At 38.1% G+C, this 17,759-nt stretch overlaps 1 protein-coding gene across 1 annotated transcript in view; it reads left to right on the plus strand.

Annotated features, from left to right (window-relative positions):
* Nucleotides 1–17,759, plus strand: part of cmtr1 (cap methyltransferase 1) — a 161,819-nt gene that overhangs the window by 118,778 nt on the left and 25,282 nt on the right. The window contains 3 exon segments of the mRNA XM_028791957.2: nucleotides 1,989–2,046; nucleotides 3,156–3,224; nucleotides 3,894–4,025. Coding sequence (XP_028647790.1) covers nucleotides 1,989–2,046; nucleotides 3,156–3,224; nucleotides 3,894–4,025 — 259 coding nt within the window.

Here is a 17,759-nt window from a genome sequence, read left to right on the forward strand (position 1 = left end):
TCAGCTCTGGCGTGCTGGTAAATTGCACTGGGAATCGACAATAGCCAGTTGCGGTATTCAATGAATGTATGTCGCCGAATATACGCAGCTCCTACGTGCTGGCAAATGGCACTGGGAAACGACTATATCCAGTTACGGCAGTTTAAGGATTAAGAAGAACACTCGACTGGAGAGGCGTCACAGGGCAGCAGTCCATCAGCAGCAAGGAGAAATGAATGCAGCCTAAGTGGTCCGGTGTCGCTAAGATTCACACTGTTGAGAAGACAGTGATTTATTTATTTTTATGGTGGAGATTCCAGGGACGCACCCAGCCTTGACCCGACCCGCATGCATTCACAAACAGAGACAAAAACAAAGCAAACTGGTAATCCAACAGCAAATAAAGAATGTATTGAAAACAACGATACCACCCCTGTTCCTCTTACGGCGATTATACATTAAATACAACAAAGCACCAACAAAACACACACAGTAAAGTCCATGAAAAACGGCAACGGATGAAATGTAATGATGAAAATAGGTAGTCCAGAGATCCGCACATTGAATGGGAATGTAAAGATAGTCCTACTGGTAGTTCCTGAAATGGTGAAGAGGGGTGGACGGGTTTAGGAGCACTCCTTTCTTCGCAGGATGGCAATGAATCCACTTACAGTCCTCATGTACACAGGCAGAAGGCAGACAATCCAGACCCCAACCACGAAATGATCCAGGATAAAACGAATAAGTACAGGTAAACCAATAGAAGGTAGGCAGAGAGACAGGAACTTGAAACACAAATTACAAAAACTTTTTTTTTTCTTTTGGTCACCAGCCCCCTTTTTAAAAGCCGCGCTGACATCCTTTGACCCCAATAGCCCCTGCATCCTCAGCAGAAGACCAACAGAGCCACTGCAGGGATTGCTGGGCGTTGCAGTTTCAAATTCTAGTAGAGTACAAAGCTCTCGGATTGGCTAATTTCACCATCCCAAGCCACGTTTTCCTCTACGGTTGCTTCCTGTTCTCTCAACAAAAAGCCATAAAAAATTGCGGAGGATATTTGCGGTTTCCGCTAACAATTATTAGTTAGGTTCTAAGGAAAAATCTGCGAACAACTGAGGTTGCAAACCCAGAACCGCGTCTTCGCAGGGGGTCTACTGTACACCATAACTACATCATACTCCCATGCTATTGACCGATTCCTGATACTTTTGGTTCTTCCCCCATATGCAGAATGTGCAATGTTTAAAATGATTTTGTTTCTTTTAATAACATGAGATTGATCTTGCCAAAATTTGATGATTTATAGTAGGTTTTCATAAGAGGGAAACATAGCTTGATGTCTAATGAAACCGACACTTTAAATATTTAATACCATTTTATTTTATAATATTAATGGAAACTATTCTTGTGAAAATGTATTCAATTAAGTTTCATCAAGGGAGAAGTGTACTTAGATAAAATTAAAGCATTTAGTGCACACACTGCACGGATTAATTCCAGTTTATAGCTATCTGCACTGAATATAAATAAAACCGAGTGCAGAGAAACAACACAATTAGACCATAACTATTTTATACACGATAATTAAACTTCACAATGCAACTCAGCCTGTATCTATTGTATACTGTAGATGTATCTTTATACCATAGATGTTATTTAAGCTGCTAAGCAGTATAGAAATATCCTAGAATTGAAATCTCTCTGAGAATGACATTAGTGCATTATTTATTAAGCAGACACTAGAAGAGTTGGAAATATATACACATCTTACAGTGCATCTAGCTGCATTCAGGTAGGCAAGGCAGGATCTTTCACACACACAGAAATACTGCAGAAGCAGCTTATTAAGTTAAACAACATATGTGCAGTGTGTGTAAATGTAACTGTAGGTAAAACTAATAAAGTATATTTGCATTGTCCCTGTTACAGATTGGAATATTTTTGTTCCGATATTCAGTATTAATTGACACTTATTTTCTTTGTTTTTAAATGGATTCCCTCTGTTTCAGTAATTTGTCAGAGCCCAAGCAAGCAGACATTCGAAAGGAGTGTTTGAAACTCTGGGGGGTGAGTAATTAAGATCAGAAATACAAAAAAAAACTCAACAATTTAGACATGATTTCTTAAATTTAATGTTTGTTGTCATAAATGCAGCAGGCTATTGCCGTGGGCATTGGCTAAGCATTATTTTACTTGGTTTAATAATATTTTTGTTAAACTTGTACATATATATATATGATTCTAAATGTTTCTATTTTCTTTTTACCAAGAACTCCGTTCTTAGTTATACATGATCCCAGGTACATACAGTAACAATTCTTTGGCTTTTACGTCAGTAATATTGCTTGTAGCGTGGAAATATATAATGTTCAGTAATAGAATGCTTATTTCACTGTATATAGATAAGTGGATTCTTAATTTTCAAGTAAAGATCAAAACATTACTTTTATAGAAACCCTATAAATTAGTGATTTCTCATATACTGTAAAGCACCCACTTAAACTAAGATTTAATTTGATGAAGCACTATGGGAATTGGCAGTACTATGTCTGTATCGCTATATCACAAAGAAGGCACTCTTTGAATACAAGAAGAGGAGGAGGCTGTTAAACAATGACATAGCCTAATGACTAGTGTTCTTATCTATAAGTGTTGTTAGTTATTTTTCCTTCTCACAGCACATTCCTGTGGAGCTGTTTAATTTTGAAACTGCATGCTTAGTGGTTTGCCATTTTTAAGTGTGATTGTACCAACACTTTAAATTGAAATAGTTATTATATTACTCCCAGGCTACTGTATAGACTGCCCTGCATAGTCCAATACTGCTCGTCTTGACTTCAAAATATATATAAAAATAATTCATCAAAAAAAAGTTACCATGCACAGACAATTTCTTTCTGCAAATTAAGTGCAAAATAGTTAAGTCCATATTATGTAAATGGAAAAATGCCCTTTAGAATTTATTTCCAGAGCTTATTTAATAGTAAATTGATGTGCTTTCTTGTTGCAATACTTTGAACCAATAATCTCTGAAAAGTGTTAATCAAAAATGAACAGAATTGAAATTATCATGCTGTTTACTTGTTATAGCCTGGTCTTCATTTGTACAAACAAAGGTTTGTTTTGTTTTGTTTTGTTTATTTATTTTTTTTACTTTTCACTACCCTCTTGTGAAGATTCCAGACCAAGCAAGAGTTGCACCTTTCTCATCTGATCCAAAATCAAAATTCTTTGAACTCATTAAGGTAAGAAGAATATAAAAGAAATCAGCACTTACATAAAAATGAGTTTAAATGTTAACATGACTTTCATGTCCTGCCTCACTAGTAACAGTTTTGGACTTAACAACATCTTGCAAAGTAAGGATTTAGCAGAGGCTCTTAATTACTTAGAAATATACTTAGATTTAAATACTATGTATTTCAGGAAAAAGATAGATAAGCACTGTTTAATGAATATTTATTATGCAGCATGTACTATATAATTGAAATGATATGTACTATGTAAGTGCTACAGTTTTTGTATTTAATATAAATCAAAGAAATTATCGGTAACCTAAAAAGAAGATCATATGACATATTATTATCTATAATAAACACAGTGCAATTGTTCCCACAAGTGTTAATTTTTAATTAACATGCAGCAAAAATCTTACATTTTGTTTGTTTTTTTTAAACAATACCGCGAAAAATGTAAATGTTCATTTAGCATGGTTAATTAAAACCTTTCAGCAATTGAGAAGTCCAAAATGCATGTAAACATTGAAGAAAAATCTAAAACTTTTATTGAAATAAATTAAAATCATAAATTCTTTTCTTTAACTAGCTGTGTCTGAAAGCAAAAGAGTATATAGTAAAAGGCTGTATGACTGAGTAGTTACTATGTATCTTTAAGGTTTTTAATTTATTTTGCAGGACAGTGATACAGAATCATTCAGCTTCAGACCAACTGCACTGACTTCCAAGACAATTGATAAAATACACCACGTTCTCGATTATAGATGCATGGTTGGAGGAGGAGAGCAAGTGTTTCTGTTGGGACTTGGTGTAAGTTTTTTTTTTTTTTTTTTTTTGGACTTCTTAGCTGAATCGGAAGTTTCATGGTGGTTTTTGGCATGGAAATCCCTTTTCTTATGACATGTTGTATTTATCTAACAGTATAAATTTCTTATTCAATTAACTTAGTGAGAACAAACGGATGTCATAAGCCGATCTATTTTTATACTTTGCATCATACTCTCTTAAGAGCTTTTCCATGGAATAGGTAGTTAAAAATTCAGATGTGAGCATCAGTGGGCTTTGTGCGCTAGGAACCATGTTACCTGAACTATTCTGTAACATTTCAGTAATTATTATTTCTCTGTTGCTGATCTTTCTGATCATAAAATTGGTCATTATAATAGCAATTGACAAGAAGAATTCATAATTAATTGCAGAATTACGGTATTTGAGGGTTCCTATAGAGTGCCTCTTTCTCTTGCACGATTTGGCTCAAAAACTAATTAGTACATCATCATCTTATAACAGGCTTAAGTTATGAGTTTGGTATTTTTTTGTCCAGCCGTTTTAGTTGTAGACCATCCTCTAGAAACTGTGACACACAGACAGACACACACCCATCATTGAGATATCAATGTTTTTGGTATCAGGGGACCCTAAAATGTTGAAAACTAGAGATCAAAATTTTTGATCAAGCTAAAGCTTGTGCCCCTCCCCCATAGATGATAGGTTATGGTGGGGGAAGGCACAAAGCAAAAAAGCTAAGGTACTATAAAATGATTAGAGTGAATTTAGATTTCGGTGAAACTTAAAACATCTCAATAATAGAAGAAGATCCAAATCATGAAAATATTTGGTTTGAGAAGGGTAACTATGCTTTGTTGTCTCTGCTTTATTGGAGAATGGTATACAACAGTCTTATTGAAATAAATTGACCTTGAAGTTGAGTATTGACTATGAAGGGAATGAATTGTTATATAAAAATATTTTCAAAGCAACTTTTCAAAGTGACTAATATCTGTAAAAAAATTTTAAAGTGACAAACTTTGCAGTACAAACAAAACAGATACAGGAGAGTAGTGTTCCAGGGACTGAGTACCACAGACCAGAATTGAGTTCTGACAAATGCAGTATTACAGCTTCAAAAACAACAAAGTGTTGGTTTCATAATACATTTACAAGGACCTATGTGACAGCTAAAATAAATGTTTTACATAGATAGATAGATAGATAGATAGATAGATAGATAGATAGATAGATAGATAGATAGATAGATAGATAGATAGATAGATAGATAGATAGATAACTTTATTTATTTATTAATTTATTTAGTACATAGACAGTTTCTGTGAACTGTTAGTTCAAAGCATGCTCTCACCTAACCACTATATGATAATTATTTTTGTATGTAGTTGTTTACAGTAATCCCTCACCTATCGTGGGGGTTACGTTCCAGAGCCCCCCGCGAAAGGTGAAAATCCGCGAAGTAGTGACCTATTTTTATTTTATTATTTATACATATTTTAAGGCTTTATAAACCCTTCCCACACTCTTATAAACCTTTCTCACTCTCTTGTTAACCTTTCCCACGCTCTTATAAACACTTCCTATGCTCTTAAACACTTTCTACATTCTTAAACACCTCAGACCAACACTGCACGCAGCGATCAGACGTCAATGTGTCTGCACTCGCTTTGTGAAGGGGGGCAGCTGAACTCACGCTGAGCAGAAATGGACTTTGTGCTGCTTCTGCCAAAATGCCTGCTTGTCGCTCTGCCCGTTCGGAAGGAGGAGTGGGTGTGTGGGTGGGTGTGTGAGAGCTGAACGCACCTTCGCTCAAACCCCCCCTCCCTGGAAGCACAGTAAGCTCCTGCCACTTCGCATTGTCAAGGGGGTGGGGAGCTGAATGAAGGCTAAGGTGAAGTGGACTTTGTGCTGGCTTTGTGCTGCTTGTCGCTCTGCGTGTCAATAATTTTAAGCCTGTACATCACCAATTTTCCTGTCTCACTGTCTTGTCTTGCGTGAAGTTAAAATGTTTTATAATAGTGAGATGTTACTCATATCCTTAGCCCGACATCCACATATCATATGTGTTAACAAAGTGTGTTTTATAAGTTTACATGTGTTTAAGGCATGTGGGATGGGTATTTTAATGCCTAAACTATAAAAATGTTTATTTATATGGTCTTTCTATATCGCGGATTTTCTCCTGTTGCTGATGGGTCTGGAACATAACTTCCGCAATAGGCGGGCAATCACTTGTATTTAAAAACCTGCGAAGTCGTGAATCCGCGAAAAGTGAACCGCGAAGTAGCGAGGGATTACTGTATTGACTTTAGTATTTAAAATGTTTGCTTATGCAGTAACTTCACATACATCTTTATTCATTTCATTCTAAGGTTTAACTCAAAAGAACTGTTCCTTGGGATATGTGTAACGGCATTCCCTTCTTTTATACTATTCTGCGCCATACAACTGTTCTTTAAAAAGTACAGCTTTAATAAAACTGTAAAGACTGCAGTAAAGAGATAACACAAGGAAACCCCAGGAGAAAAATACTCCCTGCTGGAAGTCCTGCTTCAACCCACGTTCTTTCTTGAGAAGAGTACAGCAGGCGTTTTTTTCCAGGCTCTAAGTACTAAGATGGTCATCTGTTATTCCTGGATGACCTACAAAGTTTACATAGGGTGCATCTGCTCATTTGTAATCTCAAACTGGTATCTTTTCTCAGATAAACTAATAACATGTAGACAAATTTTACAGAAAATTGCATGTTATCTAGCTTTTTTGACTCACTCATGTTTAGAGCAAACAGCTTCTTCCTCACTATCCAGTACATAATTCTGTACTGCCAAAAGCTCCCTACATTTATTTACTCAGGTCTCTTTTTGCATAAGTGTCTTAATATGTAGACTACACAAAAATATGGTAAGATATATACGTATGGACCATACACCACCATATATTTGTAAATATTTACACATATATGGCCCAGCACATACCTTTTGTTCCTTCACTTATCAGTTCAAAGTTTTCTGTCTTTTCTTAGGTCAGTCATAAAAGTGGATCTCTGAAGCACCTTTCCTCTACTATGTAGCTTTTACATTACAAAAAACTTGCAAGGTCCAGTTTATTTGTTAGTTGCAATGTAGTCATGTGTGCCGTTACTTAGACCAGGGGTCGGCAACCCGCGGCTCTGGAGCCGCATGCGGCTCTTCAGCCTCCTTGTAATGGCTCCTTTTGGCCTTGACAAAAAAAAAAAAAACATGAAAATGAATAACGGCAATTTCTTAATTTAGTTTGTATATAATATATGTAATATATATAATGTTTATTTACTACTACTACTGTTATACACTTTAACATCTAATTTTTATTTATAATTTGTCAACTAAAATATGCGTCACATCTACGTCTATAGCCCTCGCCTTTACCTGCAGGTGGCTTCTGGAGTGTGCGACCCCTGCACTAACCATGAATAAATCCCAAAAATGAAAAATCCCAGATGAGAACAGAGAGTTTAATTCTGCGTGGACAGAAGCATTTGCCTTCACCACCAACGACGCTGGCTTACCGGTGTGCTTAATATGTGGCGATAAATTATCGAACAACAAAAAATGTAACGTTGAAAGACATTTTCGAAACAAGCACTCAGCATTCACTGAAAAATACCCAAGTGAAGATGAGCGAAAGAGAGCAATTTCGGAACTGCAACGGAAAGCTGAACAGAGCAAACATACTTTCAAAAAGTGGATCACTTCTCCACAATCAACTACAGCTGCTAGTTTTGTGGCAGCTCAAGAGATCGTAAGGAGGGGTAAGCCGTTCACAGACGGAGAATACATGAAAGAATCGTTCATAAAAATATCAGAGCATCTATTCTCTGACTTTAAATGTTTTGGTGTTTGAGCGCATGATGACAGTGTTTGCCAGAGATGTACAGAAAGGTACACTCTCTCACTTCCCCTCCCTGAGAGAGTTCAAAGCAGTGAACATTCACATAAATTGTGATTATTTCCACCGTACAATTATTGCAATGCAAGCTGCATTTAGAGAAAGATTCAGTGAGTTCAGAAAGAAAAAAAACACTCTCTCCTTCCCTGGACATCGACCCATCCCTGCTGAACACATCCGCATTCACAGGAGTAAGTAAGCCCGATCTAGAAATTGAACTGGCCGCATAGCGGATAAAGATTTATGGGTGTCCAAGTTCAAATGCCTGACAGCGGATCTTGAAGAAGTCGCCCGTCAGCAGGCTACTCTCGCTAAAGAGCACAAATGGACTGATATTGAAAACCTCCCCAAACCCGACAAACTTGTTTTCAATACATGGAGTGCCATTCCCGAAACATATATGAACATGAAAAAATATGCATTTGGAGTCCTGTCCAACTTTGGCTCAACATACTTATGTGAGCAAGTTTTCTCAAGAATGAACTTCATAAAGTCCAAATATCTCTCCCACCTCACACATGAGCCTGCAGTCCTGTGTGAAGGTCAAAGTCACATCGTATAGCCCCGACATAGAACAACAACAACATTTATTTATATAGCACATTTTCATACAAAAAGTAGCTCAAAGTGCTAGAGATGATCTGCAGCGAACTTCAGAAACAGAAGTCACATTAAACAGGTGAGAACAATAGCATTTAATAGGCTAATATTTAAAAAAAAAAAAAAACACATTTATTTCAGACCCGGAGCTGATGTAGGTTTTTTTGTATGTTCAGGTGCTTCAGTTGATTGCTGGCTGAGAGGGAAACCTGAAGAGGATGAGAGCACACTGAAATGGAATTTTATGTTTACTTTTTTAAAGCTGCTAAGCTACAGCTAAATGTTTTATTTATATTAAAGTGGGCTAGTTTTTATTTTAATTTTATACAGGTATAGGAAGGACTCAAATAGGCCTGCAGAGTTCAGTTAAATTTATTTCAAAGTAGGCCTACACATGCACACTGCACTTCTGTTTGTTGTATTCCACGGTTGTAACATCCATCCATCCATCCATTTCCCAATCCGCTGAATCCGAACACAGGGTCACGGGGGTCTGCTGGAGCCAATCCCAGCCAACACAGGGCACAAGGCAGGAAACAATCCCGGGCAGGGTGCCAACCCACCACAGGACACACACAAACACACCCACACACCAAGCACACACTAGGGCCAATTTAGAATCGCCAATCCACCTAACCTGCATGTCTTTGGACTGTGGGAGGAAACCGGAGCGCCCGGAGGAAACCCACGCAGACACGGGGAGAACATGCAAACTCCACGCAGGGAGGACCCGGGAAGTGAACCCGGGTCCCCAGGTCTCCCAACTGCGAGGCAGCAGCGCTACCCACTGCGCCACCGTGCCGCCCTGGTTGTAACATGTAAAATCTAAAAAAAGATTAAAACTTTTAAAAGTTTATAAGCTGTTATGTTTTGCGGCTCCAGACTATTTTTCTTTGGAGGAGGAGGGAGCAAAATGGCTCTTTTGATAGTGAAGGTTACAGACCCCTGACTTAGACCATTGTCTATAACAATCAAATATATGAGATGGACATATTGGTCAATGTTACTTTATATTAAATTATTATGATACAGTGAAGAAAACAATACATACATATTGTAATATCCAGTGGTATGGCATAATAGTTCTTTAGAAGTATCTTGAAGTATTTTATCTGCTATTTGCATGTTTATCTAATAAATTGAAAATAGATAATACTTGTTCTGCAGTTCACAGCATATACAGTAGAGGCACACAAGGATGTAGATAGTGCAGCCCCTTTTCTTCTATCCTGAAAAAATTTAAGTTTTCACTTTTATTCTTTTGTAGGCACAGTATGATGGGATTCTTAACTTGCATGCTTTCCATAGACTAGTGAAAGTAATATAATACAGACAATGAATGCAACACCATATGTTATATAAAACAGTATATATATACTGTATATAGTGGAAACCATGGGGCGCACCATCTACCCAAACACCAGAAACAACAGACAGGTACAAGTCCAGCAACACGTAAGGCTTTATTTCAGTGGGAAACACTTTTCACTTGTTTCCTGCCAGCAATGCACAGTACAAAAGCACTTAATAAAAGAAGCACACAGCAATGCCTTTTCTTCATCTTTTTTTCTTCCTCTCTCTGTCTCTTTTCACAACCTGTCCTCCTACAGCAAGCTTTGGCGTCCACTTCTTGACTCTGGCTCCCACTTTTATGCTGCACCTGGGAGTACAGTAATCCCTCCTCCATCGCGGGGGTTGCGTTCCAGAGTCACCCGCGAAATAAGAAAATCCGCGAAGTAGAAACCATATGTTTATATGGTTATTTTTATATTGTCATGCTTGGGTCACAGATTTGCGCAGAAACACAGGAGGTTGTAGAGAGACAGGAACGTTATTCAAACACTGCAAACAAACATTTGTCTCTTTTTCAAAAGTTTAAACTGTGCTCCATGACAAGACAGAGATGACAGTTCTGTCTCACAATTAAAAGAATGCAAACATATCTACCTCTTCAACGGAGTGTGCGTCAGAGAGAGAAAAGCAAACAAATCAATAGGGCTGTTTTAAGTATGCGAAGCACTGCCGGTACAAAGCTGTTGAAGGCGGCAGCTCACACCCCCTCCGTCAGGATCAGAGAGAGAGAGAGACACAGAGAAAAACAAAGTCAAAAATCAATACGTGCCCTTTGAGCTTTTAAGTATGCGAAGCACCGTGCAGCATGTCCTTCAGGAAGCAGCTGTACACAGAAGGTAGCAACGTCCCTATCGTCTAGGTGTGCGAACAGCCCCCCTGCTCACACCCCCCTACGTCAGCGCGAGAGAGAGAGAGAGAAAGTAAGCTGGGTAGCTTCTCAGCCATCTGCCAATAGCGTCCCTTGTATGAAATCAACTGGGCAAACCAACTGAGGAAGCATGTACCAGAAATTAAAAGACCCATTGTCTGCAGAAACCCGCGAAGCAGCGAAAAATCTGCGATATTTATTTAAATATGCTTACATATAAAATCCGCGATGGAGTGAAGCCGCGAAAGGCGAAGCGCGATATAGCGAGGGATCACTGTACTCCAGGTGGCTTATTAGCAAGATTTGGAAGCACTCCCATGTGTTGTGAAAGTCCCACAATGTAAGCCTTTGGATTTTAGTCCAATAGAGCACCTTTGGGATGTGGGGGAACAGGAGATTTGCATCATGAATGTGCAGCCAAGAAATCTGCAGTAACTGCATGATGCTATCATGTCAATATGGACCAAAATCCATGAGGAATGTTTCCAGCAACCTTGTTGATTGCATAAAGCTTATAATTATTGCAGTTCTGAAGGCAAAAGTGGGTCCAACCCAGTACTAGGAAGGTATACCTAATAAATTGGCTGGCGAGTGTGTGTGTGAGTGTGTGTATATATATATATATATAAATCCCATTCCCCATCTGCAGCCTAGTGGAAAATGCCAATGTGATGAAGTAGCCACTGTTGTGTGTGTAATTCTCTCCTCTCAACCACTTTGGGATAACAGTTCTATTGTCTCAGTGGATCACAACATTTATCTTAGAGTACGTTTTTTTGTCTCATCATTGATTGTGTTTAGACCCAGAAAAGACCTTTTTCCCTGTTTATTTTAATTCTGAGACTTTTCTGAGAAATATGTTGCCAAAGCAAGGTTATGTAGTCTATCTATTATAAAAAGAAATCCTGTCCCCTGTCCTGATAGTCTACGATACGTGATCTTGCTTGGGAGATAATTTAAAGACCCGCGAGACGAAAGAGACCTGCCACGGTGCGTCTCATGGGAACATAGAACGAGAGTCTTGCAAGACACACCCTACTTACAAGCAATATCAAAAAAAACAAATTAGTAGTGTAAAGGCAGTCATGTAGCACACACAGCTCCAGGGCTCTCAGTGCATATAAAGTGTATAAGGACAATACGGTAGAAATGAATAGGGTAGAAATGAAATGAATAGGGTAGAAATGAAACGTCAACGATTAAACGAAGAAGAAAGAAAAGCACGGAGAAAAGAGACTCAAATGCGTTGGACAGAAAAAAGAGCAAAAAAGAATAATCGAGGTGCAAATTCAGAAAATAAGGAAAGTAATTATCAGCCCGGAACAAGTGGAATTGAAAAAAAAGCACGTCCAATCCGGCTCAGAATTAAATGACAGTGAGTAAAAGACAAAGTAGAACTTCATAGAGATGTTTACAAACGTTGGTGCTAAACACATGCAGAGCAGGTTAGAGACTATGAAGCCAGGGAAATTAAAAAGGCTCAAAAAAAAAAAAAAAAACCTTGGCGCTATACACATGTGGAGAAAGTTAAAGGATATGAAAGTAGGAAAATTAGAAAATATAAAAAAGTAAAGATCGCAGTAGCACAAACAAACAAACTGCCTCATTTAACTATGCACTAGTCTAACTTTGGTTTTGCACAATAATTACTACACTATTGCACCTTAACACTTAATTCTACTTTATTCACATAATTATACTTATTTATTATGTTCTACTATACTGTTATCTTTTGATCTATGACTTTTTGTTAATCTAACTGATATTCTTCTAACTTTGCACAGGTTTTGGTAAGCGGATCAGGATGCATTTCACTGCGTGTTGTCCTGTATAACTATGCATGTGACAAATAAGGAATCTTGAGAATTTCAAAAACGGAGTTTACCGCACATGCATCTATTGGTTACTTTGTTAATGTATATATATTTATCTGTCTGCTTATTTAAAAACCTAAATTTACCCCAGGAGTCAAAAACGTTCTGTCTAGCCCTTGTACAAAAACCTAGACAAAAGCTGGGGTATCACCTTGGTAAACCCATGTACTTTTGGAACTGTGAGAGGAAAATAGCACGACTTTACAGACAGGAGTCCAATGCAGAACTCTACTTACTTTGTTACTTTATAAAAAGAAAAAATTATTAAATGCTGATGATGTAGATCGTTTTGTCTATGCTGAAATTCCAAACAGAGAAACCTATCCTGACCTCATTAAAAAGATTCAGCATATTGGGACTCGCAAGATTACAAATATTGTTTTTACAGAAGTTCTGAAATAAAAGTGAAACTAATGAAATAGCATCAATTCAAAGAAAAAACAATCTTAAAAGTGTGTATCCGGAAAACCAAATACGGGGGTTGGCAAGCGAAGCCCCCTAGTATTAAATATGAATAAATCAACTTTATGAATAAATCAACTTTAAATCACCTTTGTAACATTACCAAATGCCCTACTTTAGTGATGTCCTATAATATGGAATTCTGTAGCAGTCTCTTTCATACCAGCACCATCAAGGACTATATGTAACATGTTCAGCAGTAGGCAGCTAAAGTGAACTAATAATAATAGCCCTTGCTACAAAAAATACAAATATTGTACACAGAAAAGTACTTAGTTACATGATGCTTATAGTATACCTTATTAACCAACAGCACTATAACTGTGGTCCATTGACATGGAAAATTTCCTGGGCAAGGCCGGGTAACACAGCTTGTGTGTGTGCATATGTTGATATTTAATATTTGCATGTTTAACTTTCTCAATTTCAAGCCTTTGATTTTATTTGTAACCTTATTTTTACTTTTGCATTGGCTGCTATGTGCAGGAGAGAAGAAAATTAAAGAGGAGCGGCTAGTATCCTACCAGGTGCTTCACTGCCTTATTCACCTTACCTTTGTGAAGAGCTCCCTGTTCATTTGTTGCATATTTTTATTAATTTGCTTATAAATCTAATTATGTGTTGTAAATATATCCTGAAAGCATTGGTACAAGTACTCTGGGCTTTAATCCCAAGTGTGCAAAGTCAGTGATGCAACTTATTGAGGAAATAAAGGTGTTGGATAAATATTGCGCCAGCGACCAGCTGGCTAGAGACATTGAGGCTGTTCATCTCATTATCGATCATATTCTCAAGGTTAAACATCATCTTTCCTCTGCTGTAATTCCATACTCCAAAACTGTCAAGAATCTCATATGGCACATTAAACAGACATCGCTGATAGATTATTTCAGGCTTGTGCCGTCCACAGCCATGATGAACTGAGCATTGGAGGAGATATGGAGACCATACCACTCTTGGTGTCTTCTGACAGCAACAACTGATTTCATTTATTTTTTTTTTGGAGATGTTAGCACAAGCAGTCAAAGAGTTCTAGGAAATGGATAGCGAGAAAAAATGGTTTGCTTGTTACCAGTTTATATGGAATTACATGAATTCTGTGTAGAACAGTGTTTTCTTTATTAGCATTCTTCAGTGAAAGATTATTGTTTTGGGTGGTCATAGGATGCTAATCCCATATTTTTCATAGGGTCACTGTATTAATATTCACATGTTTGACTTTCATGACATTTTCTAGCAACTTTACCTTTGCAAAAATTGTGAATTTTGTGTTTGTGTATATATACAGTACTGTGCAAAAGTTTTAGGCAGGTGTGAAAAAATGCTGTAAACAAAGAATGCTTTCAGAAATATAAATAATGATTGTTTATTGTTATCAATTTACAAAATGCAAAGTGAGCGAACAAAAGAAAAATCTAAATCAAATCAATATTTGGTGTTACTACCTTTTGCCTTCAAACCAGCATCAATTCTTATAGGTACACTTGCACAAAGTCAGGGATTTTGTAGGATTCTAGTCAGGTGTATGATCAACCAGTTATACCAAACAGGTGCTAATGATCATCAATGTCACATGCAGGTTGAAACACAGTCATTAACTGAAACAGAAACAGCTGTGTAGGAGGCTTAAAACTGGGTGAGGAACAGCCAAATTCTGCTACCAAGGTGAGGTTGTGGAAGACAGTTTCATGTCATGGCAAGATTGAGCACAGCAACAAGACACAAAGTAGTTATACTGCATCAGCAAGGTCTCTCCCAGACAAAGATTTCAAAGCAGACTGGGGTTTCAAGATGTGCTGTTCAAGCTCTTTTGAAGAAGCACAAAGAAACTGGCAACGTTGAGGATCGTAGACGCAGTGGTCGGCCAAGGAAACTTAGTGCAGCAGATGAAATACACATCAAGCTTATTACCCTTCGAAGTTGGAAGATGTCCAGCAGTGCCATCAGCTCAGAACTAGCAGAAACCAGTGGCACCCAGGTACACCCATCTACTGTCCGGAGAAGTCTGGCCAGAAGTGGTCTTCATGGAAGAGTTACAGCCAAAAAGCCATACCTCCGACATGGAAACAAGGCCAAGCGACTCAAGTATGCACGAAAACATAGGAACTGGGGTGCAGAAAAATGTCAGCAGGTGCTCTGGACTGATGAGTCAAAATTGGAAATATTTGGCTGTAACAGAAGGCAGTTTGTTCGTCGAAGGGCTGAAGAGCGGTACAATAATGAGTATCTGCAGGCAACAGTGAAGCATGGTGGAGGTTTCTTGAACGTTTGGGGCTGCATTTCTGCAAATGGAGTTGGAGATTTGGTCAGGATTAATGGTGTTCTCAATGCTGAGAAATACAGGCAGATACTTATCCATCATGCAATACCCTCAGGGAGGCATATGATTGGCCCCAAATTTATTCTGCAGCTGGACAACGACCCCAAACAGACAGCCAAAGTCATTAAGAACTATCTTCAGCGTAAAGAAGAACAAGAAGTCCTGGAAGTGATGGTATGGCCCCCACAGAGCCCTGATCTCAACATCATCGAGTGTGTCTGGGATTACATGAAGAGACAGAAGGATGTGAGGAAGCCTACATCCATAGAAGATCTGTGGTTAGTTCTCCAAGATGTTTGGAACAACCTACCAGCCGAGTTCCTTCAAAAACTGTGTGCAAGTGTACCTAGAAGAATTGATGCTGTTTTGAAGGCAAAAGGTGGTCACACCAAATATCGATTTGATTTAGATTTCTCTTTTGTTCATTCACTGCATTTTGTTGATTGATGAAAATAAATGATTAACACTTCCATTTTTGAAAGCATTCTTTGTTTACAGCATTTTTTCACACCTGCCTAAAACTTTTGCACAGTACTGTATGTGTATATGTATATTTATATATATAGTGTGTGTGTATACACTCACAGTTCTGTGAAAAAGTTTGTATACACCTGACCAAAGTACATTTGAAGTAAGAAACTGTAAATTCGACTTTGATAGCAAACAAACTAAAACAATGAGATTTTTATTAAAATGTTAATATACAGTTATGATTTATTTGAGGAACAGAAAACAAATGTAAAAAAAAAAGTAAATTTAAAATTTGTAAAAATTTGGACACCCTACTAAGTCAGTACCTAGTAACACCCGCTTTGTCAAAAAATCACAGCTTTCAAATGTTTTTTGTATAGAATTCCCCTGCTTTGGCGTCAATTTAATTTTCAAGTCATTAGTCAGATATTTTGAAGAGTGCCTGGTTGGTAAGTGTGGCACAGTGTGTGAAGAGTCAAAGATTTTGTTAGATCTGTCCAGCACCTAACAAGCTTAGCCAGACCAGACTAATAACTTAATAAGTTCTGAGACATCAGCATTGAATGGGTGCCCAGACTATTACATTCTATATTTACTTTATTATATACAGTAATCCCTCCTCCATCGCGGGGGTTGCGTTCCAGAGCCACCCGCGAAATAGGAAAATCCGCGAAGTAGAAACCATATGTTTATATGGTTATTTTTAGAATGTCATGCTTGGGTCACAGATTTGCGCAGAAACACAGGAGGTTGTAGAGAGACAGGAACGTTATTCAAACACTGCAAACAAACATTTGTCTCTTTTTCAAAAGTTTAAACTGTGCTCCATGACAAGACAGAGATGACAGTTCTGTCTCACAATTAAAAGAATGCAAACATATCTTCCTTTTCAAAGGAGTGCAAAGCAAGCAGTCAAAAAAAAAAATCAATAGGGCTTTTTGGCTTTTAAGTATGCGAAGCACCGCCGGTACAAAGCTGTTGAAGGCGGCAGCTCGCACCCCCTCTGTCAGGAGCAGGAAGAGAGAGAGATAGAGCGAGATAGAGAGACAGATAAAAAAATCAATACGTGCCCTTTGAGCTTTTAAGTATGCGAAGCTCCGTGCAGCATGTCCTTTCAGGAAGCAGCTGCACACAGCCCCCCTGCTCACACCCCCCCTACGTCAGCGCAAGAGAGAGAGAGAGAGAAAGTAAGCTGGATAGCTTCTCAGCCATCTGCCAATAGAGTCCCTTGTATGAAATCAACTGGGCAAACCAACTGAGGAAGCATGCACCAGAAATTAAAAGACCTATTGTCCGCAGAAACCCGCGAAGCAGCGAAAAATCCGCGATATATATTTAAATATGCTTACATATAAAATCCGCGATGGAGTGAAGCCGCGAAAGGCGAAGCGCGATATAGCGAGGGATCACTGTATATTTATTTATTTTACCAGCCTCTGTAATGTTTTGTGGTCCTGAGCTGAGCAGGTGCTATACCAGCATGTTATATAGATATATAGAACAACAAACTCTAATGACCGGACATAGAGGCCCTTTGATGTGGCAAAATCAAGACCAGTGCCTTGATTTTGCTGATAGTAAGTTACACACAGTTCTTTATGCACTAAGAAATAAATTTCTCCACCTAGCTCCTATATTCTGTCTCTTCCACCTTATCTTTCGGCACTTAAGTGGAGAATTGTCTGTGAATTACTGAAAGTGACATGACCTGGTGTTATAAGTTTAGTCTGAGGTGAACAGAGTAAAGAGAAAAGGAAACAGAACTGTTCCTTGTTGTGCTCCAGTTTGCTCACATCTGTATCAGAAACACAGTCCTTGAGTCTCACAAACTGTGATCTGTTCGACAGTCCATTTTCCAAGACACTATAGGCTCATCCAAC

The sequence above is a fragment of the Erpetoichthys calabaricus genome, chromosome 3 (assembly GCF_900747795.2).
Source record: "Erpetoichthys calabaricus chromosome 3, fErpCal1.3, whole genome shotgun sequence".
NCBI lineage: Eukaryota > Metazoa > Chordata > Cladistia > Polypteriformes > Polypteridae > Erpetoichthys > Erpetoichthys calabaricus.